This window comes from Macaca thibetana, chromosome 11 (assembly GCF_024542745.1).
Source record: "Macaca thibetana thibetana isolate TM-01 chromosome 11, ASM2454274v1, whole genome shotgun sequence".
NCBI lineage: Eukaryota > Metazoa > Chordata > Mammalia > Primates > Cercopithecidae > Macaca > Macaca thibetana.
In genome coordinates this window covers 50,851,812-50,876,070 of record NC_065588.1, presented here as the reverse complement: position 1 = coordinate 50,876,070, position 24,259 = coordinate 50,851,812, and the positions used below count along the sequence as shown (strand labels likewise).

Below are 24,259 nucleotides of genomic sequence, written 5' to 3'. Positions count from 1 at the left end.
CTGAAACCAAGTCTGTCTAATTCAGTGCCTACTTAACAGTGCATCATACTTCAATGTCCCTATTTCCCCACCTTTCCTAAACAAGCCATACCAAACACCTTGGGCTCAGAACTTTATTTACAACTGCAGCAACCAGGTGTTCTAAAATCTCCTTTGCCCTTCAACTTTTCCCAATAAGAGACTTTTTTATGTGCTTCCAACATTCTTCCCACTGCCTTCACCAGCGCCTACCCTCTTCCTAACCACTACTCTCAATTCCGCAGTGAATACTCTCAGACCTGACCCTCCTTCATACATACATTACAGTCTTTCTTGTCCTCACTTCTCTTCACTATGTGATCTACTGAATATCCTGGATTTGCTTCCTAGGGTAGGCACAGAACACATTATTCTTGTATCATCTGAAAAAACACTATAACGTCACCACAAGCTTGGGCTGCTCAGAGGGCTAAAATTTGCATTATTTCTTGAATACATAAATAATATATGTTTATTGTAGAACCACTAAAAAATACCGACAAGTTTAATTTTAATTTGTTTTTTTAAACTATAATCCCACTGATCAGGAATTCCGATCTTCTTTATGTGCATATTTACCTATGTAAATATACATTTTAGGGACATCTTACATCTGTCTTAAACTGTACTGCAATTTGCTTTTACATTAAACAATGTAAGATGAATATTTTCTATACAAATTCATATAAAAAATATATTATCAGCTGGGTGCGGTGGCTCATGCCTATAATCCCAGCACTTTGGGAGGCCGAGGCAGGTGGATCATTTGAGGTCAGGAGTTCGAGGCCAGCTTGGCCAACATGGTGAGACCCCCCCCATCTCTACTAAAAATACAAAAATTAACCGGGCGTGGTGGCATGTGCTTGTAATCCCAGCTACTCAGGAGGCTGAGGCAGGAGACTCAGAAGGCAGAGGCAACAGTGAGCCGAGATTGTGCCACTGTACTCTAGCCTGGGCAACAGAATGAGACTCTGCCTCGAAAAAAAAAAAAGAAAAGAAAAAATATATATGTATATGTGTGTGTGTATATATATGTGTGTGTGTGTGTGTGTATATATATATGTATATGTGTGTGTATATATATATGTATACTTCAACAGCTACAGAATATTCATTTGTGGGTACATACTCTAAACTTTTAACCAAACCTTTATTTATTGGATATATCAATTATCACATTGTAATTATCATAAATAAGGCAATGGAGTATATTCTCATACATATGTCTTTTTTATTTCCCCAAGAAAAAATTCTGTTTCCTTATGACAAATTTCTGAAATTTGCTATATTAATTTTTAAAATTTTTTCTTTCAAAAACATATTAAATAATATTTAATAAATTTTATTTATTAAATTTATAAAATTTTATTTAATAAATATTTTTGTTTATAAAAATAATACATGCTCATTGTTTAAAATTCAAATAAAATATCATTCATGTAGTATTGCTACCAAAAACTGTTAACAATAAGACAAATTCAAATTGAAGGATATTCTCAAAAAATAACTAGCCCAGACTCTTCAAAAGGGTCAGTGTCATATGAGACAAAGGCCGGAAATCATTTTAGATTACAAATGAAGGAGACATAACTAGATCCAATGTATTATCCTTGAGACAACTGGAGAAATGTGAATATAGGCTGTATATTAGTTTGGGTGGGGTTTTGTTTCTTTCTTTTTTTTTTTTTTTTTTTTTTTTTGAGACAAAGTCTCACTCTGTCACCCAGGCTGGAGTACAATGGCCGATGGCACAATCATGGCTCACTACAACCTTGACCTCCCAGGTTCAAGCAATTCTCCTGCCTCAGCTTCCTAAGCAGCTGGGACTATAGGCACTCACTACCATGCCCAGCTAATTTTTTTTTTTGGTGTAGATGGAGTTTCACCATGTTGCCCAGGCTGGTCTCAAACTCCTGGGCTCAAGCGATTCATCCCCGTCAGCCTCCCAACATGTTGGGATTACAGGCGTGAGCCACAGCACCCAGCCATAATGTTATATTTCCTGAATATGATAATTATATTAGGGTTGGGTAAGAAAATATTCTTGCTCTTAGCAGATGTATGCTTAAGTATTTGGGAAAGGAAATGTCATGATGTATGCAGCTAACTCAAATAGCTCATTAAAAAATAGAGAAGGATAAGAAAATGTGGCAAAATACTAACAATTAGGAGATCCAGGAGAAGAGTATAACAATACTCATTGTACTATTCTAGAAATTTTACAGTAGGTTTGTAATAAAATATTGTGGAAAAATACTTGAAATTTTTAAAGCTCAAATAATGCAAAGATATATAGCTTATACAGATTGAGCTTCCCTAACCTGAAAATCCAAAATGCTTCAAAATCTGAAACCTGTTAAGCATCAACATGACACTCAAAGGAAATGCTCATTGAAACATTTCAAGTTTCAGACTTTGAGATTAGGGATGCTGAACTGCTTAATGCAAATATTCTGAAATCTGAAAACATACGAAATCCAAAACACTTCTGTTCTCAAGAATTTTCCATAAGGAATACACAACCTGTATAGAGAACTCCTAAATCTCAACACACACACAAAATCCAATTCAAAAATGGTCAAAGAATGAAACAGACATTTCTTCAAAGAAGATATATAAATGGCCAATAAGCCCATGAAAAATGCTCATTATCACTAATTATTAGCAAAAATTCAAATAAAAACTTAGATGAGATAATACCTCACACCCATTGGGATGGCTACTCTCAAAAAAATGAAATAACAGTTGTTGGTGAGGATGTGGAGGAAGTATAGCCCTTATGCACTGTTGGTGAGAATGTAAAACAGTACAGCCACTATGGAAAACAGTATAGCAGTTCCTCAAAAAGTTAAAAATAGGCCAGCACTGTCCAGCCTTTGGAGGCTAAGGTGGGTGGATAGCTTGAGCCCAGGAGTTTGAGACTGCCCTGGCCAACATGGGGATACCCCATCTCTACAAAAAAATACAAAAAATTAGCCAGGTGTGGTGGCATGTGCCTTTAGCCCTAGCTACTCAAGAGGCTGAGGTGGGAGGATCACATGAGCCCAGGAGGTCGAGGCAGCAGTGAGCCGTGATTGCACCACTATACTCCAGCCTGGGCAACAGAGTGAGACCCTATCTCAAAAAAAAAAAAAGTTAATAATAGAATTATTATATGACCCAGCATTTCCACTTCTGTGTGTATAACTGAAAGTATTGAAAGCAGGATTTTGAAGATATATTTGCACACCCATGTTCATAGCAGCATCATTTACAATAGCTAAAACTTGAAAGCAACCTAAGTGTTCATCAACATATGATCAGATAAGCAAAATGTAGTATAATCATACAATGGAATATTATTTAGCTTAAAAAGGAAATTCTACAATATGCTACAACAGGGATGAACCTGAAGGACATTATGCTAATGAAATAAGCCAGTCACAAAAAGACAAATGCTTTATGATTCTACTTACATAAGGTACTTAGAATAGTCAAAATCACAGAAACAAAGTAGAATTGTGATGGCAAGGGGCGGGAGAGAAAGGGAAATGGGGAATTATTGCATAAAAGGTAGAGAGTTTCAGGTTTACAAGGTGAAAAGATGGTTGCACAACATTATTAATATACTTAATACCACTGAACTATATACTTAAAAATGGTTAAGATGATAAATTTTATATTATGTGTATTTTACCACAATTTTTTTTGTTTGTTTGTTTTGAGACGGAGTCTCACTCTGTCGCCCAGGCTGGAGTGCAGTGGCTGGATCTCAGCTCACTGCAAGCTCCGCCTCCCGGGTTTACGCCATTCTCCTGCCTCAGCCTCCCGAGTAGCTGGGACTACAGGCGCCCGCCACCACACCCGGCTAGTTTTTTTGTATTTTTTTAGTAGAGACGGGGTTTCACCGTGTTAGCCAGGATGGTCTTGATCTCCTGACCTCATGATCCGCCCGTCTCGGCCTCCCAAAGTGCTGGGATTACAGACTTGAGCTACCGCGCCCGGCCCACAATTTTTAAAATAGAAAAAAACATGCATAGCTTAGTAAATTGAAGCCAGTCATAATCCCCAAAGGTAGTTATTTTTAACAATTTAATGTAAAATATTCCAGATCTTTCCTAGGTGTTTACTAAATACATATATACATATTATTTTAAAATAGAAATGTGATGTATCATATACTATTTTATCATATACTAAATTTGCTTTCATTTAACAATACAACTTAGATATCTTTCCATATCAGTACATCTCTCTCATTTTTTCAAGAACTTGTTTTAAGCAAATACATGAACATCTAAAGAAAGAATAGCCTCTGAAAGACCTTGCCTATGTTGGAAAGGGCTCAAGAGTGCTCACCCGAAATTCCATAACATCCACAAATGACTGGTAGTAGTTGGTGAGGAATCTAATTATCTCGGCTTTTTCACGATGTACTGGTCCTAAATGTTGCTGAGAGAAACACAAAACAAAACAATATAAAAAATGCAAAATAAGAAGACAATTGATCCAAGTAACTCAAGAAGAACAGTAGTTATACCTAAAACATTCTTAAAGAGGGTTGAGGCCGGGCACAGTGGCTCACGCCTGTAATCCCAGCACTTTGGGAGGCTGAGGCAGGCAGATTACCTGAGATCAGGAGTTCAAGACCAGCCTGACCAACATGGTGAAACCCCATCTCTACTAAAAATACAAAAATTAGCTGGGCGTGGTGGCGGGCACCTGTAAGCCCAGCTACTCGAGAGGCTGAGGCAGAAGAATCGCTTGAACCTAGGAAGCAGAGGTTGCAGTGAGTCGAGATTGTACTACTGCATTCCAGCCTGGGTGACAGAGTGAGACTCCATATCAAAAAGAAAGAAAGAAAGAAAGAAAGAAAAGAAAAGAAAAGAAAAGAAAAGAAAAGAAAAGAAAAGAAAAGAAAAGAAAAGAAAAGAAAAGAAAAGAAAAGAAAAGAAAAGAAAAAGAAAGAGGGTTGAAATATACTGACAGAGGAAGTTAGAAACTCTTCAATGTTCTGAAAGTCTTTAAACAAAGGAGATTGTCTATCTAGGTAGAATGGTTGCATGTGATCCTGACTAGATATGGAGGGCTAAATGAGAGGAAATTTTAAGGACCCTTTCAGATGAACAGATATACTATTTATATCAAAGTCAAAAGAAACAGAATGCAAAGATGCTACAAAGATGGGTGAGAAATCTAGGGTTAACATTTAATAAGGGAAAAGTAGAGCTATCCCATTAGATGCATAAATCTAAGACAAACAGCAAGGAAACAACGAGTGGGAAACAGAAAGAATAAAATACATGTACCCTGCTGGGCTGATAGAGCTGTCTTCTGCAAAAACAATGTTTTCTCGTGAATCTTGCAAAGGAAAGGGGTGATGGTTTGCTCCAGCTTACCCTGGAAGAATCCCATCTTATCTCAAAATTCTCGAGACTTAAAGCTCTACAACAACCTGAAGCCCTGTGGTTGAGCCTTGGAAAACCATTAATAAAAAAAGATTACTCTGGCCGGGCGCGGTGGCTCACACCTGTAATCCCAGCACTTTGGGAGGCCGAGACGGGCGGATCACGAGGTCAGGAGATCGAGACCATCCTGGCTGACATGGTGAAATCCCGTCTCTAATTTAAAAAAACACAAAAAGTTAGCCGGACGCGGTGGCAGGCACCTGTAGTCCCAGCTACTCGGGAGGCTGAGGCAGGAGAATGGCGTGAACCCGGCAGGCGGAGCTTGCAGTGAGCCGAGATCGCGCCACCGCACTCCAGCCTGGGCAACACAGCGAGACTCCGTTTCAAAAAAAAAAAAGACTACTCCATCCCCTGCTAAGTTTGAAGAGAGGCATCAAAAGAGGAGAATTACAGTCATTCAAGTAGAGAGTTACTTCAGAGAAAGGAGAGAAGGACCAAATTCTCACCGTGCTGTTTCGGACATCTATGTTAGGAAATTTCTTGTTGATATACTTGAGAGATGGTTCCATGGACTTTTCCAGTAGGAAAGGTGGCTTGGATTTGGGGTCTGAGCAAGTCTGCAGAGAGAAACCGTACTATATTTCAACCCTTTCTCCTCCTCCTCAGAAACATACCTCTTCTTGCAACATTCATTCTCATAATCTGTCTTAGGAAAAGGCAACCTGGGAATCAATTTAAAAAGCATAAGAGGCCGGGCACAGTGGCTCACACCTGTAATCCCAGCACTTTGGGAGGCCGAGGCGGGCGGATCATAAGGTCAGGAGTTCGAGACCAGCCTGGCCAACATGGTGAAACCCTGTCTCTACTAAAAATACAAAAATTAGCTGGGCGTGGTGGCACACGCCTGTAGTCCCACGTACTCGGGAGGCTGAGGCAGGAGAATCGCTTGAACCCGGGAGGCGGAGGTTGCCATGAACCAAGATCGTGCCACTGTACTCCAGTCTGGGCGACAGAGCGAGACTCCGATAAATAAATAAATAAATAAACAAATAAATAAATAAATAAATAAATATAAAAAGTATGAGAGTAGGTCAAGAAAAAAGTCCAAGACATTAAGCCAAGTATGTAAGAACTTAATAACAACCTGGGCATTTTGTCTTGATGGGTAGAGTTTAATGTCTGCTTGGCCCCAGTACAAAGAGGAAGCTGTTTCCCCGCCCCTCAACTGAAACCGGAAGGAACGAGAAAAGCAGCTGCTCAGGAGTTAGACTTTGTACAAGATTCAGTGTCACAGTTTTGTTCACTGAGTAAGTATCTTATCCCAAAGGGCATTTACAGGATTCGTGACAACGAGAAACCATGTTCCTGGTGATGTGTTTTATTACAAAAGACACAAAAGCTCCCTCCCCCAAAGTCCCCTATTTTCTATGCCAGGAATTCCCCATAAACACCCCTGTCTTTATCTCTTTACTTTCTATGGTTTGCCCAGCCCCTGGCCCACCTCTTGTCACCAGCTTCTTTCAATTCCTCAGTTCCTATTCTAAAACACACACACACACACACACACACACACACACACACAAAACCACCGCAGCATAAACTACCCCAGGAGCATCTCAGAAGACACCTATCCTTTTTAATCTAAATATCTAATTATCTATTTTTTTTTCCTTTTAGGGAAGTACTTCCACAGAAAAGTTTTTGCCAGAGACCCAGCTTCAGATCTCTTCAGAGTGTAAAGGATCAGCAATAAATAATAAAACCCAGAAGGCTGGACCCCAGACCTTTATCCAAGTCCCTCAGAACACAACTGTTGTTTCCCCATCCCCACCCTCACCCCCATCCCCAGAGGAAAGCAGATGCCGTCACTGGGGTGAGAATCATACCTAGAAAGGGGAAGCCTTGAAAAGAAGCCTCCACTTCTGCCTTCCTGAACTGGCGGGCCTATATAATCTGAGTGATTATGTAGATTATAGTCAGTGGAAAAGCAGTGGAAGAAGGGGGGAGTCTAACCGCTGCACCTGCCTCCTCACAGTTCCCCGCCCTATTATTGTTGGAATAATCAGGACTGGTCCCATTGTTCATGCTTACCTTCTTGATGTTATACATACGGATGAGAACCCCCTGACCGCGATCATTCAAGATAGTGAGCTTCTCTGCTAATTTATGCTGGTAAGCAGATGTCAAAGACATGATGGCCACTAAGAGAGAGGAGCACCAGACAGCAACGTCTGATCTCCCCAAACACTTTCAGCTTAGGTGGTGACACCCTCTGGGCAGAGGGACCCAGCGTGGTTGGTGCGCTGGTCTTCTGTTTCCTCTGCAATTGGCTCATGGGTGAAATCAGTCATTATGGCTCACAGGCCCTCAGAGCCTTCTTGTGCTTCCTCTTGCACACTCAGCAGGGGAGACTTCCTCTTTCTGGCTGTGCAGCACTTTTGGTAAGGCTATGAAGTGGGTGGAGCTGAGGAGAAGGACAGGCTTTCAAGACTCTTCACAGACTGGCACCAACCTTTTTGGTCTTATGCCCCCATAGGTGTCCTAGACAAAGCTCTACATCAGGCTGGGCGTGGTGGCTTATACCTGTAATCCCAGCACTTTGGGAGGACAAGGTGGGAGGATCCCTTGAGCTCAGGAGTTCCAGACCAGCCTGGGCAACATAGCAAGACCCCATTTCTATAAAAAAATAAAATAAAAAGCTTTATGCTAGACAAACAAGTATCTACCACCCTACCCCTGTACACCTCTATATTTTCACTCTTTTGTATCCAAGAATGCCTATGAACCTTCGGCCTCATCATCTTTTAGTACCCAGATCAAATCCCATCTTCTCCTAAAGACCCCATCAATGTCAAATATTGTATTAAATTTTATATTGTCAAATACATATATTCCTTGTTATATTTTTATAGTGTATGTTGTATCTCCCCCAACTATAGCATAAGCTCCTTAATGACAGGATTTATATCTAATCCTTTTTTTGTCTTTTTTCTTTTTTTGAGACGGAGTTCTGCTCTTATTGCCCAGGCTAGAGTACAATGGCGCAATCTCTGCTCACTACAACCCCCACCTCCCGGATTCAAGCAATTCTCCAGTCTCAGTCTCTTGAGTAGCTGGGGTTACAGGCGCCCACCACCACGCCTCGCTAATTTCTGTATTTTTAGTAGACACGGGGTTTCACCGTGTTGGCCAGGCTGCTCTCGAACCCCTGACCTCAGATGATTCGCCCGCCACAGCCTCCCAAAATGCTGGGATTATAGGCATGAGCCACCACACCCAGCCTCTAATACTTTTTTATATTCCCCACAATGCTCTACTTCAGTGCATTGTACTTCTACAGTACATAGTAATTCTCAAGAAGTACATGGCAATTCTCAAAATGTGATCCAGCAGCATCAGCATCACCTGGAAACTTGTTAGAGATGCAAATTCTTAGGACCTGCCCCAGACCACTGAATCCAAAATTCTGGGGTGGGTCCAGGCACTCTGTGGTTTAATAAACCCTCCAGGTGATTCCAATGCACTCTCAAGTTTGAGAACCAGTGCTCTAGTGCCCTGGTATTTATGGGTGCTTGAGAAACAGACTAATCCCTGTCCTCTGAGATTAGCATTGATAGGTAGGTGAGTCTGTTGTGGGGCCTAGAAGTCTGTACCTTTATAAGCACTGTTATAGGAGGTTTTGTTACAAATATTCCATGCTGAAAAACGCTGATCTAGAACAACACCTCTTGGACACAGTAGTCACTCAATAATTATTCTGGTTTATTTGTTGAATTATTAAGACTAAATTAGGAAATAGGCCCCATGAAGAAGAACCAAATTAATCAAGATTAAAAAGAGAAAATTAGTAATCACCCTTAAATCTTAGAGACTTGAATGAATTTTAGCATTAAAATATTCTTGCCATTCCAATGAGTCCTTAACTCCATAACTCAAGGAAATTTTCAACTCATTTCAACTTTCTTTCAAGACACAAAGCAAAAGGTCCTAGGAAAAATTATAAATCAAAAAGCGTTCTCTTCATTTCCACCACCTTGCCAATTCCTTTTCTCGGGTTTTCAATCATTCCCATTTTCCATATCCAGTGTTCCCACTGTCCCAATAAATTCTAGGGAGTGGGAGAAGAGAGACAAGGCTGATCAGCACTATTACTTAAGAAGTTGGGGCCAGGTGAAGTGGCTCATTCTTATAATCCCAGCACTTTGGGAAGCAAAGGAGGAAGGATTGCTTGAAGCCAGGAGTTCAAGACCAGCCCGGGCAACGTTGTGAGACCTTCCCCCACCCCTCTGCAGATAAAATAAAATAAAATAGCCTGGGTTGGTGGAACATGCCTGTAGTCCCAGCTCCTCAGGAGGCTGAGGTGGGAGGGTCGCTTGAGCCCAGGAGTTCAACACTGCACTCCAGCCTGGTCGATAGAGTAAGACTCTGTCTCTAAATAAATAAATTTTAAAAGGCAAGAAAGAAAAAGATACTTGAGTACTATGTTCACTACTTGGGCATGGATGATGGGTTCATTAGAAGCCCAAACCTCAGCATCACACAATATACCCATGTAACAAACCTACACGTGTATCCCCTGAATCTAAATGTTTTTTAATTTTAAAAAGAAACTTAACATCCATGCTCCAAAGAGAATGTATTTTTAAAAGAAGCAGCAAGATGGCAACACTTAACGCATGAAATTTCAAATACCTCTAAGGTAGAATTTGCATTTTAGGAATACAGAATCTGCCTTCCATTTTATTTACTAGATTGGGTCCCTAGAAAGCTGTGGGCTCGAGGTAATGTGATATTGGTCATGAAGATTTGAATCACCTGCTTTTATCAAAGAAACCCAGGTTTTACTAAAGCAATTTGTAGGATTTCTACTGGTCTTTTACCTTTACCAAGGAGAATATGGAGCAAGCAATAAGAGGCCAACATCTAGGAAGCTTAGCAGCAGCATGGCACCAGTCTTCGTGAGGTTAGTATAATTCTATCTCTATCAGCTCTTTCTCACTTGCATTCCTTTTTTTTTTTTTTTTTTTTTTTTCCTGAGACAAGCTCTCACTCTGTTGCCCAGGCCGGAGTGCAGTGGCATTATCATGGCTCACTGTAGCCTTGACCTCCCAGGCTCAAGAGATCCTCTCACTTCAGCCTCCTGAGTAGCTGGGACTTCAGGTACAGGCCACCACGTCTGGCTAATTTTTGTATTTTTTGAGAGTCACCTCACTTGAATTTCTTGTCTGTATCGTGAAAATGTGGTTGAAGACTCTCCATTCCAAGCCAATATTGTTTTCTGCTCCTTAATAGATACTCCCCAACTTGATGGGAACCATCTTCTCAGCCTGCTGTGAATGTGCTATGTTCATGTCTGCCTCTCTGACTTCACTTACGCATGCTTTCTTTCTTGCTTACCCAAATCCTAGTCAATCTTCAGGATCTAGCTCAATAGCCCCAAGCCTAGGTTTTGCCGAACTCCCACAACACTTGGTCTATACCACATACTTTATATCTAAATCAGGCTGTCCTTAACTGCCCATTTCATATAATACTGCCTAGCCAGCTGAACCAAAAGATTGCTGAAACCTGGAAACACTTATTTCCCTGTACTTAGTATATGAGAAAAGCCTACACTTTGTTATCAGACAGAATATGGCTCAAGTGTAGTTGAGTACAGTGGGCTGAGCCTTATGATTCAGTGACCAAGAGCCCAGGTTCTGGAACCAGATATCTTGAGTTCACATCCTATTTATTCTGTCTGTAAAATAAAGATGATATCGATAATACTTCCTATTTCACGGAACTATTGTGCATATTTTAAAAGTTATAAACTAGTTACTTACTCTGTACATGTAAAGCATTTGAAGTACTATAAGCACTCAAGCTGACATGTATTACCTCGATTAATATTAACAATGCTAAACACTTACTAGCTTTGTAACTTTAGCTATCTATCACCACTAAGTTGTTTCCTAATCTATAAAATGGTAGTAATCCCTCACACAATTGTGGAACTGATGAAATAATATGGCATATGCAAACATTTGGTTCAAGACCTGCTACATTGGATTAGGAATGTCAACAGTAAAGTAAAATTTTGATATTTGAGTGTGTAGTGAGCTTGTTATGTCACTTTCTGTGGATTCTATTTGACACTCATAAACAGAAACTCTAGGTTTAAAAATGGAACTAGGCACAGTGGCTCACACCTATAACCCCAGCACTTTGGAAGGCTGAGGCAGGCAGATGGCTTGAGCCCAGGAGTTCAAGACCAACCTGGGCGACATGGTGAATCTCCATCCCTACAAAAAATACAAAAATTAGCCGGGCGTGGTGGCACACACCTGTAGTCCCAGCTACTCAGGAGGCTGTGGCAGGAGGATTGCTTGAGCCCAGGAGGTTGAGGCTACAGTGAGTTGTGATTGCACCATTGCACTCCAGCCTGAGAGACAAAGCAAAACCCTGTCTCAAAAAAAATTTTTCTGCCAGGTACGGTGGCTCACGCCTGTAATCCCAGCACTTTGGGAGACCGAGGTGGGTGGATTACCTGAGGTCAGGAGTTCAAGACCAGCTGGCTAGCATGGAGAAACCCCATTTCTACTAAAAATACAAAAAAATAGCCGGGTGTGGTTGCACACACCTGTAATCCCAGCTACTCGGGAGGCTGAGGCAGGAGAATCACTTGAATCCGGGAGGCAGAGGTTGCAGTGAGCTGAGATCATGCCATTGCACCCCAGCTTGGGCAACAAGAACAAAACTCCGTCTCAAAAAAAAAAAAAAAAAAAAAATTAATGGAACTAACTATGCCAACTGGTAGTCTTTAGAGAAACTTATTGGAAAGATTATTCAGCAGTTTCTCCCATAAGCTGGAGGAACCCTTCTAAAGGTATTTAATTACTCCCAAAGTACGGCCTGGTAGCCCTAGCTGCAAAATAGAATCTCTTGTAGAACTCTTTTTTTTTTTTTTTTTTTTTTTTTTTTTTTTAATAGAGACAGGGTCTTGCTCTGATGCTCAGGATGGAGTGCAATTGTGTCATGATAGCTCACTGCAGCTTTGAACTCCTGGGCTCAAGTGATTCTCCTGCCTCAGCCTCCCATGTAGCTGGGACTACAGGCACACACCACCACACCAGGATAATTTTTTAAATTTTTTTGTAGAGATGGAGATCTCACTACGTTACCCAAGCTGGTCTCAAAATTCTTGCCTCAAGCAATCTGTCTACCTTGGCCTCCCAAAGTGCTAGAATTATAGGTGTGAGCCACTGTGCCAGACCTGTGGAACTCTTTTAAAGCCACAGTTAGCCAGAGCCCATCCTTGAAGATTCTGATCCAGTAGTTTTGGAGTGGGACCAAAGGACCTGTCACTTTAAAACTACTCAGTGATTCTCATGAACAATCAGGAATGAGAGCCATTTCTCTATGACTTAACTATGACATCAAAAATTTCCGAACCTCTGAGAAGTCATAGAACATATGGTGGGAAGACAGGAATTGAGTAACTTGAATGGAAAGTTGATTCACATCACTGGGCTAAAAGGTACCGTGCTCTCCCTCTCCTCAAACTCCAGCTATTTGTCTTATTTTGTCTTACCAAAGGATTGTCTTCCCCTTTGACTCACACTTGCCTTCAGATTCTTGCCAGACACTGCTTCAAGAATAAGGTAAGTCTCAAGATCCTTTAGGCTAGGTTTAAATGTCAAGGTGGCACCAAGGTTGGGAATACTTTGGCTATGTCTAACATATATCAAACCAAATGGTCTTAGCCTCCATTCAGCTATCCATAATCAAGTGAATAAACCAGCGTCACCAATTCTCAGCACCTATTCTAAAGCAGTCTTCATTTATTAAGACAGCCTTATCAGTCTGGTCAAACTTCATACTTTTCTAGGCTGCTGGCCAAAATGAGGGTTTGGGGTTGTCTGAAGACTACATTTGAGTTATTGAAGCTCTTTTTCCATTATCTTTAAAAATCTAAAGATAACTTTTTGCAATATTGAATTATACTGCAGCCTTTATTTTCCAGAGAGCCAATTCACTTTATAATAAGAGTTCATGGCTCTAACATAATCATTAATATGCAGTGAAAGCTTTAAACAACTACCCTGGTTTGTGTTCCTGAAAGGTACCTGAGTCTAAATCCCTGGATTTAGTCACCAAAATGCCCTCAGGAAAATCTGACATTTAATAGTCTAGCTCTGTGCCCTTTATCTATGCCCTAGGCATGATGCAAAGCAGAATTGAAATGGACTATTCTAAGGCACTTTTCTATCCCTACTGCTTATTCCAGTCTGCCTTGATCTTATTTTTCCCCCTATAAAACTACACTGTCCATGCTTTTCAGAAATCTTGGTGTAGCTGTTGCCTGGAAACTTGAGAGTCCTTAATATGAACGTCTGCTAGGATAGCTAAAGACAGCTAGCCATGGAAGAAAGTAGGCCTTATATTTGCAGTAAAATGCAGCAGATTTGAGATGGTATATTCTTGGATCATTTATAGGAGTCTTCATACGTTAACACCTACAACTTTAGAAATTTGAGACTGGCATTCTCAGGTAATTATAAAGTAGCCCAAGATGGGCATGTTGGCATGTGCCTATAGTCCCAGCCACTCAGGAGGCTGAGGTAGGAGGATTGCTTGAGCCCAGGAGTGTGAGGCTGTCATGTGCTATGATCACGCCTGTGAATAGCCACTGCACTCCAGCCCGGGCAACATCAAGGCCCCATCTGTAAAAAATAATTATTATAATTATAAAGTAGCCTGAACTTAAACATTGTACTGTTCATACTTCAGATTCCTTTTCTCTAAAAGTGGCTATGCTGACCTGACAATTAGCATCTTTCCCTGGCAAAGAGTTTAATTTAGGTAAGCTGGAGAAGGGATGGAGGGACCAATGCTGAATAATAAAGGAACCAGCTGCCCCAGCCTTTCTTTCTCCAGCACTCAAGTTTACAGGATTAAATTTCATCAGCTGGGTACAGTGGCTCATGCCTATAATCCCAGCACTTTGGGAGGCTAAGGCAGGCAGATCACCTGAGGTCAGCAGTTCAAGACCAGCCTGACTAATATGGAGAAACTCTGTCTCTACTAAAAATACAAAATTAGCCGGGCGTGGCGCAGGCCTGTAATCCCAGCTACTCGGAGGCTGAGGCAGGAGAATCACTTCAACCCAGGAGGCAGAGGTTGTGGTGAGCCGAGATCACGCCATTGCACTCCAGCCTGGGCAACAAAAACGAAACTCTGTCTACAAAAAAAAAATTCATATTACTTCAGACTATGAGTTTTCCAAGGATGTTTGCCTGTTTAATACTTTGAGAGATAAGCACTCTATTTAACACAACTTATAAGACTAAAAATATATACAAATGTTAATTTTTTGCCTTCCAAAGCATGGAAGCAGTGAATAACTGGCTAGGCTATTGCTTTGGTTACACAAAACTTTCATGGGTAAGACTTGAGATACTCATATCTTTCATATTACTTTTGTTTTGACAACAGAAAATAGGTCTATGCCAAGACTACCTGATCTTAAATGTCAGTCTTTTTCTTTGACAACCTGTGGTTCCTGCCATTTAGTCCTCATGGAGCCAGAAGCCTTAGCAATATATCCTTATGACCCAAACCACAGAAGGCCAGACAGCGGGCTACAGTGCCACCTGTTATGCAGAAGAGTAAGCTCTCCTGATAAGAACTGTAAGCCACTAGAGGGAGAAAAAAACCTCAGAAATAAAAAGTTAATGTTTAAAAAAAAAAAAATCAGGCTGCATGCAGTGGGTCACACCTGTAATCCTAGCACCTTGGAAGGCCGAGGTGGGAGAACTGCTTGAGGCCAGGAGTTTAAGACCAGCCTGGGCAAAATGGCAAGACCGCATCTCTAAAAATAAAAAATAAAAATAGGCCGGGTGCGGTGGCTCACACCTGTAATCCCAGTACTGTGGGAGGCCGAGGCGGGCAGATCACAAGGTCAGGAGATTGAGACCAGCCTGGTTAACACGGCGAAACCCCGTCCCTATTAAAAAAAAAAAAATACAAAAAATTAGCCGGGCGTGTCGGCGGGCACCTGTAGTCCCAGCTACTCGAGAGGCTGAGGCAGGAGAATGGCGTGAACCCAGGAGGCAGATCTTGCAGTGAACCAAGATCGCACCACTGCACTCCAGCCTGGGTGACAGAGTGAGACTCTGTCTTAAATAAATAAATAAATAAATAAATAAATAAATAAATAAATAAAAATAAACAAGCTTCTGACCATATGTAGCACCCGGCAGTTCTTAATGTTGGAACATGGTATCTCTTCAGCATTTCCAGAAAGGGGTGGAGGATGGAATACAGGGAACACCTAGAACTTTTTCCTTCTAGAAAAATCCAAAGATAGTTAAAATGATGGCTAACTGCAAAAATAATGCTAGTCATGTGGTCCCAATAAAAAGGCTCAAGGAAGCCAGGCATGGTGGCTCACGCCTGTAATCTCAGCACTTTGGGAGGCCAAGGCGGGTGGATCACGAGGTCAGGAGATCGAGACCATCCTGGCTATCACAGTGAAACCCCGTCTCTACTAAAAAATACAAAAAATTAGCCAGGCATGGTGGCGGTCGCCTGTAGTCCCAGCTACTCGGGAGGCTGAGGCAGGAGAATGGCATGACCCGGGAGGCAGAGCTTGCATTGAGCCAAGATGGCACCACTGCATGCACTCCAGCCTGGGCGACAGAGCAAGACTCCGTCTCCAAAAATAAAAAGCTCAAGGAACATGAGGCTGTGTCAACAGAACTGCTGAGATGATGGTAAGTTTTTCATTTTGGGAGCAGATAAGTGGCATAAAATTCTATCACTTCTTTTCCCACTCCAATGTCGCATAGCTATGGAAGCCTTACAAACAAGAGGAAGAAAAAACAAAAATAAGTTCCTACTCTACTTCTATAACTTGTGGTCTGCTTTATTTCAGAGCCATTTAATCTTCCAAAGGTTATTTCTCCAAGTTTAGGACTAAATGAAAAAGCTTTCTAATGCTGACAGATTCCTGACCCTGATGTCTGGAATGTAGGTGAACAAAGGTGAAACAGTGAATATACTCATGAATTAAGGCCTGGACCCTAAGCCCTTCATAGTAATAAGTACTAAAGCCCTGAAGACTTAAGTCTTAATACTCTTCCCACAAAATCCTTCACAAGAACAATCAAAATAGTAAATCTAAGAATATCACCTGTCTCTGGAGAGGCAACCCAGTAAAAAGGAATCTAACTAAAATCTAAAATCACTTAGAACACTTAAAAGATTCTTCTTATCATACCAATATCTGGTCACTTTCCTATCCATAAAAAAAATTACTGGTATAAACTGAAACTTGTAATCTGAAAGGGTGGGATTCGTCTTATCTCCAGTGATCTCTTTCTCTAAAATGCAGCATGTTATAAGGGAGACCTCATTAGCCTTCAGTCAGATGTAGGTTTGACTATCTGCTCTGACCTTAATGGAAGTTACTTCCTTTTTTTTTTCTTTTGATTTTTATTTTAGGTTCAGTGTTTAGGTTTAGGTTCAGTGTGCAGGTTTGTTACATGGGTGAATTTTGTGTCACTGGTGTTTGGTGTACAAATGATCCCCTCACTCAGGAAATGAGCACAGTACCCAATAGTTTTCTAACCCTCACCTCCCTTCCAACCTACCCCCTGTATTAGTTCCCAGTGTCTATTGTTCTCATCTTTGTGACAATGTGTACTCAATGTTTAGCTCCCACTTAAACATGAGAACATGTGGTATTTGGTTTTCTGTTCCTGTGTTAATTCTCTTCGAATGATGGCCTCCAGCTGCATACATGTTGCTGCAAAGGACGTAATTTCGTTCTTTTTATGGCTGCATAGTAGGGAAGTTACTTGTTAAACACATCCTCTTCATCCGTGCAAGCCTGCCTCACAATCACCCTCACAAGGGTGACTAATATTAAATATGATGTATGTGCGTGTTAGAGCAATGCTAGCTTCTATATATGAATTCCAAATTGTGTTAATATCATGGCTTAACACAACTTTCTTGTATAAATCCCAACACAAGTATTCAGTGCGTGGTAGTGATTTGAGGACACAGGCTCTTTCCACCTTGTGACTGTCACCTTCCACACTTGGCTTCCAAAGCTACCACAAAGAGAATGGAGAAGGAACAACTGCCTTTCAACCACCTCGGCCTGGAAAAGAATACTTTGATTCATATTCCACTGGCAAAACTAGTCATGTGACCATACCTAAATGTAAGGGAGGTGGCAAAGCACTCACTCCTTGGCAACAACTGTGGAAGGAAGACTCACATCTCTGCTACCAGATAGCCTTCTCTACAAACATATAAAAATACTAAGTATTTGTGTTACTTCTTCCTAGATCATATGCATCATACTCTATTTTTTTCTTAAGACTTTTGCTCCAAAAATGCTGGTTCGTGAAAAGTAAGATAAACCATCTTTTCATTATTGGAAGAGAGAGCAGAATACCTTTAAACCTGGATTTTTTTTTTTTTTTTTTTTTTTTTTTTTTTTTTTTTTTGAGACAGAGTTTCACTCTTGTTGCCCAGGGTAGAGTGCAATGGTGCGATATTGGCTCACTGCAACCTCCACCTCCTGGGTTTAAGTGATTCTCCTGCCTCAGCCTCCCAAGTAGCTGGGATTACAGGTGCCCATCGCCACGCCTAGTTAATTTTTGTATTTTTAGTAGAGACAGGGTTTCACCATGTTGACCAGGCTGGTCTTGAACTCCTGACCTTAGGTTATCCACCCGACTCGGCCTCCCAAAGTGTTAGGATTACAGGCGTGAGCTACCTCACCTGGCCTAAACCTGGATTCTTAAAGTGAGACAGCCATCAGGTCCCAGGCAGATGCCTAAGCTTCAATTACAAATGTAAAAGATCCGTATTGGTGGGCCCTGAGTACTTCCATTCCTTCTCAAGGGCTCTGCTTCAGACTGTATTCCATCAAGGACTTGCATACACAACATTCTTGATTCTGTGTAAGGTTTTCAAAGAATAAAAGACCAATTTCCAAAACTGTGAAGGGAAAAGAATAAGCATATTGTACATGAAGGAGGTCAGGATTGCCAACTAAACAAGCTTGAAGGGCACATCCAAGAGTTATAGGAGTCATTTCATGGAGTTACCTGCCACTCACACAGGAAGATGGGAAAGTGCAAAATCATTATACAAAACAGAAATAAGCAAAAACAAAATCAATGATTTCTCTTCTGACATTTAGTAATATCAATTACATTTGATAAAGTAACTGTAATGTCCTATAATTGATTATCTAGATTAATTCTGCAGTACTGGATTTCAACTAACTTTCCTCTTATAGTCATCACCTACAGTGACTCAAGACACATAAGGAAAGAAAGAGGCTATGGATGATAAACATCCTAAAAACAAGTCCTGGAGAAAAGATAAAATAACTTTTTTTTAAAAACTGATGTCATAGTTTTAACTAATATCACTAATATATCCTAAGCCTTTAAAGATTCTTAGACAAACTTTTCTTCTTAAAAAAATTAAGCCATATTTTCTATTTCACATTCCTATTTCACCCACAACAGAATGCAGGGAAAGTCCTGATGGCTTTAAATTAGTCTTAGGAGAAAGGGCTGTCTAGGGATCTATTTGAAATGCTACTAACACACACACATCAAGCTTAGATCTTCCACAAAAGCACTTGCAGCTGGGCACAGTGGCTCACGCCGAGGCAGGAGGGTTGCTTGAGCCCAAGAGTTCAAAATCAGCCTGGGCAACAATGTGAGACCTGTCTCCACAAAAAAATCAAAAAATTAGCCAGACAGGGTAATAGCCAGGCCTGTGGTCCCACAAGAGGCTGAGGCAGGAGGATCACTTGAGCCCAGGAGGTTGAGGCTGCAGTGAACTGTGTTCATGCCACTGTACACAGTTGCCTAATAAGTGATGTGTTTTACTCTTAAGACTAGGGTGGCCAACCTGATTAGTCTGGTTGTCCCAGACCTGGGTGACAGAGTGAAACCTCATTTCAGAAAAAAACACACACAAAAAAACTTGCCATCAAAATGACACTACCTCAGTCTTCTCTTTCCCCCCACAAATCATAAAAAGTGATGGAGAAGTTGTAGATTAAATAGCCAGCAGACAAAATATTTATTTTTAAGTCTTTTTTTAAACTTCGGAGAAATCTTAACTAGCAAGTTTTAGGTAACAACTCTTGGTACTGTTGGCATCTTAACACGATTTTATTTATTTAAATAAAGAATATTTTTCCTGGCCAGGTTCCATGGCTCATGCCTATAATCCCAACACTTTGGGAGGCCAAAGTGGGAGGATCACTTGAGGGCAGGAGTTCAAGACCAGCCCGGCCAACATAGCAAGACCCTGTCTCTACAAAAATAAAAATAATTTAAAAATTAGCCAGGCAAGGTGGTGCTTTTTCTCCGAGTCACTTACTATATGACCATCAGATTATTCTTCAATCAGTTCTGTACACAAAACTTCCCATGCTTAAAGGATAGTGTTTTATGGAAAGCTGAATCTGGAACACGGCTCCAAATGTACCTTCCTAACTCTGTAACAGGCAACTTACTCCCAGCTTAAATGTCCCTTATTCTTTTTCACTCTGTTCATTTTTAAATGTCACCCCTTGCCCTTCAATCATTTAAATTCCTGTTCTAGCTTTTTTTTTTTTTTAATCCAACTCCTATTCCTCACCTCATTTAAACCTTCCCTATCTTCTTTAGTGATTTCTATCAAGGCAGTTAAGTATAGACAATTTTCTCCAACCTCAACCATACCACAAACCCTCACAAGGGAAGTCGGAATCATGCGTTGCTTTGTACTTGTTACACCACTAGTCTGCTGCTGTGCATCTAGTAGATATTGAAATACTTGGTGCTTAAACTGAACCAAGATCCGATTTATGACAGGCCAAAATCTCTGAAGCCATAATTGTTTTTTATTGCAGCTAACTAAGCCTTTTAAAATAATGATATGGTTTTTCTTGCTTAGTTTAGTGATTGCTTCAGGTGTATTTAGATTTACAATTAAAAGAAGTTATAGCCAACTGAATATTTTCTGCCCCTAGGAGGCTAATCCTTACTTATTTTCCAGAATAATCTTCTTTATCTTTTTTTTTTTTTTCTTTTTTTGAGACAGGGCTTTACCTGTCACCTAGGCTAGAGTGCAATGAGGCAATCTCTGCTCACTTCAACCTCTACCTCCTGGGCTCACGTAATCCTTCCACTTCAGCCTCCTAAGTAGCTGGGACTACTGGCACACCTCACCACACCTGGCAAATTTTTTAATTTTTTGTACAGAGAGGATTTCACTATGTTGCACAGGCTGGTAGGCTAAAGCAATCTACCCTCTTAGGTCTCCAAAAGTGCTGGGATTACAGGCACAAGCCACTGTACCCGGCCTACTTTCATCTCTTGACTAATTAGCCTTACACATATTTTCAATTTTTAAAATTATCCTTTGGTATATCTATACCACATTATAAAAAAAAAAAGTTCCCTAAGGAAAATGACCCAACATCATCAAATGTCTTTCTTCTTTTTTTTGAGATGGAGTGTCACTCTGTCACCCAGGCTGGCGTGCAATGGTGCACGCAATCTCGGCTCAACCTTCACCTCCCGGGTTGAAGCGATTCTCATGCCTCAGCCTCCCAAGTAGCTGGGATCACAAGCACACATCACCACGCCCGGCTAATTTTTGTATTTTTAGTAGAGATGGGGTTTCACCATGTTAGTCAGGCTGATCTCGAACCCTTGACCTCGTGATCTGCCCACCTCGGCCTCCCAAATGGCTGGGATTACAGGCATGAGCCACTGCGCCCGACCCATCAAGTGTCTTTATCATATTTTATGTACAGAGAATCTTCCCTTAAAAGGCCATACAGTCTTATTTGACGTGACCACATGATTTTGTTTTTCCAAACAAGGATACTTTTGAGCATGAAAGGGCTCACTTTCAATAATTATCCTGGCTGTAATCCCAGTACTTTGGGAGGCCAAGGAGGGTGGATCACCTAAGGTCAGGAGTTCGAGACCAGCCTGGCCAACACAGCAAAACCCTGTCTCTACAAAAAATTAAGAAATTAGTGGCCAGGCGTGGTGGCTCACGCCTGTAATCCCAGCACTTTGGGAGGCCGAGGCAGGTGGATCACGAGGTCAGGGGATTGAGACCATCCTGGCTAACATGGTAAAACCCCAACTCTACTAAAAATACAAAAAAAAAATTAGCCGGGCGTGGTGGCGGGCGTCTGTAGTCCCAGCTACTCGGGAGACTGAGGCAGGAGAATGGTGTGAACCTGGGAGGCGGAGCTTGCAGTGAGCTGAGATCCCGCCACTGCACTCCAGCCTAGGCAACAGAGCGAGACTCCATCTCAAAAAAAAAAAAAAAAAAAAAAAAAAGAAAAGAAAAAGAAATTAGCCAGGTGTGGTGGCCTGTGCCTATAATCCCAGCTATTCAGGAGGCTGAGGCAGAAGAACTCCTTGAACCTGGGAGGCAGAGGTTGCAGTGAGCCAAGATCACACTACTGCACTCCAGCCTGGGTGACAAAGCAAGACTCCATCTCAAAATAAAAATAAAAATAAAAATAATGATCCTAGCCGGGCGCGGTGGCTCAGGCCTGTAATCCCAGCACTTTGGAAGGCCGAGGCGGGCGGATCACAAGGTCAGGAGATCGAGACCACGGTGAAACCCCGTCTCTACTAAAAATACAAAAAATTAGCCGGGCGCGGTGGCGGGCACCTGTAGTCCCAGCTACTCAGGAGGCTGAGGCGGGAGAATGGCGTCATCCTGTGAGGCGGAGCTTGTAGTGAGCCGAGATGGCGCCACTGCACTCCAGCCAGGAGGACAGAGCAAGACTCCGTCTCAAAAAATAAAAAATTAAAAAAATTAAAAATAATAATAATAATGATTCTGGGACAACCAGACTAATCAGGTTCGCCACCCTACTCTTAAGAGAAAAACACATCACTTCTTAGGCAACTGTGTCATTCAAAATATGGGTGCCAGAGCTACTCAAATCTTTAAGAAATTCTGAGGTCTTCACAAGAAAGCACAATAGAAGTTAAAACATCACTTTGTGGCTTCTAACATAACATTTGGTCAAAGCTTCAAGAAAGATCAAATAAACTTATGGGGGGAAAAGAAAGCACATGCATTTTTTTTAGTAGTGTTTAAAAGTAATTACCTCAAAGCCTTCCTAGAATTCCCAAAGCCTAAACTATTCCCCAATTTCCCATAACAGGAGGCTCATGTCTCCAAATAACCTTTCATTCCACTTTATTATTGTTTTGCTATAAGACACTTTAAGATAGGTATGATCTTGACTATGCAGTCGTCCTATACCTACAAGCAAGGTTGCTGAATGTGGAGAATCTATATTTTATCGACGGGATAAAAGAAAGACTCAGTAGTCTGGGCTAAATATTTCTCTTTTTTTCTTTCTTTCTTTCTTTCTTTACTTCTTGTGGAGAATACCACAAGGCCTCGCTATGTTGTCCAGGTAGGTTTCAAACTCCTGGGCACAAGCTATCCTCCCACCTCTGCTTCCCTAAGTGTTGGGATTACAGGTGTGAGCCACTGCCACCCCACCTGGGCTAAATATTTCTATCAGAATAAATCAACCTTTCAAAAACTTTGCTAACCAGGTTCTCTTCTCTAAAAAGTTCTATTAGCTGAGCATGGTAGCATGTACCTATGGTCCCACCTACTCAGGAGGCTGAGGAAGGAGGATCACTTGAACCCAGGAGGTCAAGGCTAGGCTACAGTGAACTGTGTTAATGCCACTGCACTCCAGCAGCCTCGAGGACAGAACAAGACCCTGTCTCAAAATAAAATAAAATAAAAAATTCTATTGAGGTAATTTAAGGCCAGGCACAGTGGCTCATGCCCGTAATCACAGCACTTTGGGAGACCAAGGCACGAGTATTGCTTGAGCCCAGGAGTTTAAGACCAGCCTGGGCAACATGGCAAGACCCCATCTCTACAAAAAAATGTAAAATTAACCAGGTATGGTGGCGAGTGCCTGTGGTCCCAGCTACTCAAGAGGCTGAAGCGGGAGGATCGATGGAGCTCAGAAAGTTGAGGCTGCAGTGAGATGAGACTGTGCCACTGCTGGGCAATGCAGTGCGACCCTGTCTCAAAAAAAAAAAATGGCAATTTAAGTTATATTTATGAAATAGTAAAGAATTTCTGGCTATAAAGTTTCTCCCCTAAAATCAGATTTTAAGGTTTAAACCCTTACATTCATAGTATGAACTACAAGGGAAAAAATTGCTAAGACCCATGACTCATGTCCTAGATATGCATCAAAACATATCCCATTGGTTCCACATCTTTATCTATCCTGTGGTTGGTCCGTACTTTATAGGCCTTTTTGCTCTGCCTTTCCAAGTAGCTGCAGTATAAAAGAAGTTCAAAAAAACCTAAATATTTTAGTCTCTTTCCTCCCCCATGCTCTTCACAAGATAGATGATGTCATATAGTTGCTGCAGTACCTGAAAAAATATACCTGTTCTCAAGTCAAATAATCAAGTATCTACTATGTTACTACTTAAAAACTGTAGTGTATTGGGGTAATAGGGATATAGATGTTGGTTAAAAGGTACAAATATTCAGTTTAAGATGAATAAGTTCTACAGACTTAACATACTGCATGGTAACTATAGTTAATAATAATGTATTACATACCTAAATTTGCTAAGGGAATAGATCTTAAGTATTCTCGCCACACATAAAAAAAAGATAACTGCGGCCGGGCGCGGTGGCTCAAGCCTGTAATCCCAGCACTTTGGGAGGCCGAGACGGGCGGATCACGAAGTCAGGAGATCGAGAGACGATCCCGGCTAACACGGTGAAACCCCGTCTCTACTAAAAAATACAAAAAA

General features: G+C 41.2%; 3 protein-coding genes across 4 annotated transcripts in view; 1 reads left to right on the top strand and 2 right to left on the bottom strand.

Annotated features, from left to right (window-relative positions):
- Window positions 1-7,809, bottom strand: part of NCKAP1L (NCK associated protein 1 like) — a 49,112-nt gene extending 41,303 nt beyond the window's left edge. For both annotated transcript variants that reach the window (XM_050748846.1, XM_050748847.1), the window contains exons 1-3: window positions 7,497-7,809; window positions 5,912-6,022; window positions 4,357-4,449 (exon numbers count right to left, since the gene is read on the bottom strand). In XM_050748846.1, the coding sequence (XP_050604803.1) occupies window positions 4,357-4,449; window positions 5,912-6,022; window positions 7,497-7,598 (306 nt within the window). In that variant the 5' untranslated portion in view covers window positions 7,599-7,809. The remainder of the gene's footprint in view (window positions 1-4,356; window positions 4,450-5,911; window positions 6,023-7,496) is intronic.
- Window positions 1-24,259, bottom strand: part of PDE1B (phosphodiesterase 1B) — a 292,990-nt gene that overhangs the window by 77,480 nt on the left and 191,251 nt on the right. The gene's annotated exons all lie outside the window — the stretch shown is intronic.
- The window catches only part of GTSF1 (gametocyte specific factor 1), a 35,356-nt gene continuing 23,922 nt past the window's right edge, over window positions 12,826-24,259 (top strand). Inside the window, exon 1 of the mRNA XM_050749068.1 lies at window positions 12,826-12,924. Coding sequence (XP_050605025.1) covers window positions 12,861-12,924 — 64 coding nt within the window. The 5' untranslated portion in view covers window positions 12,826-12,860. The remainder of the gene's footprint in view (window positions 12,925-24,259) is intronic.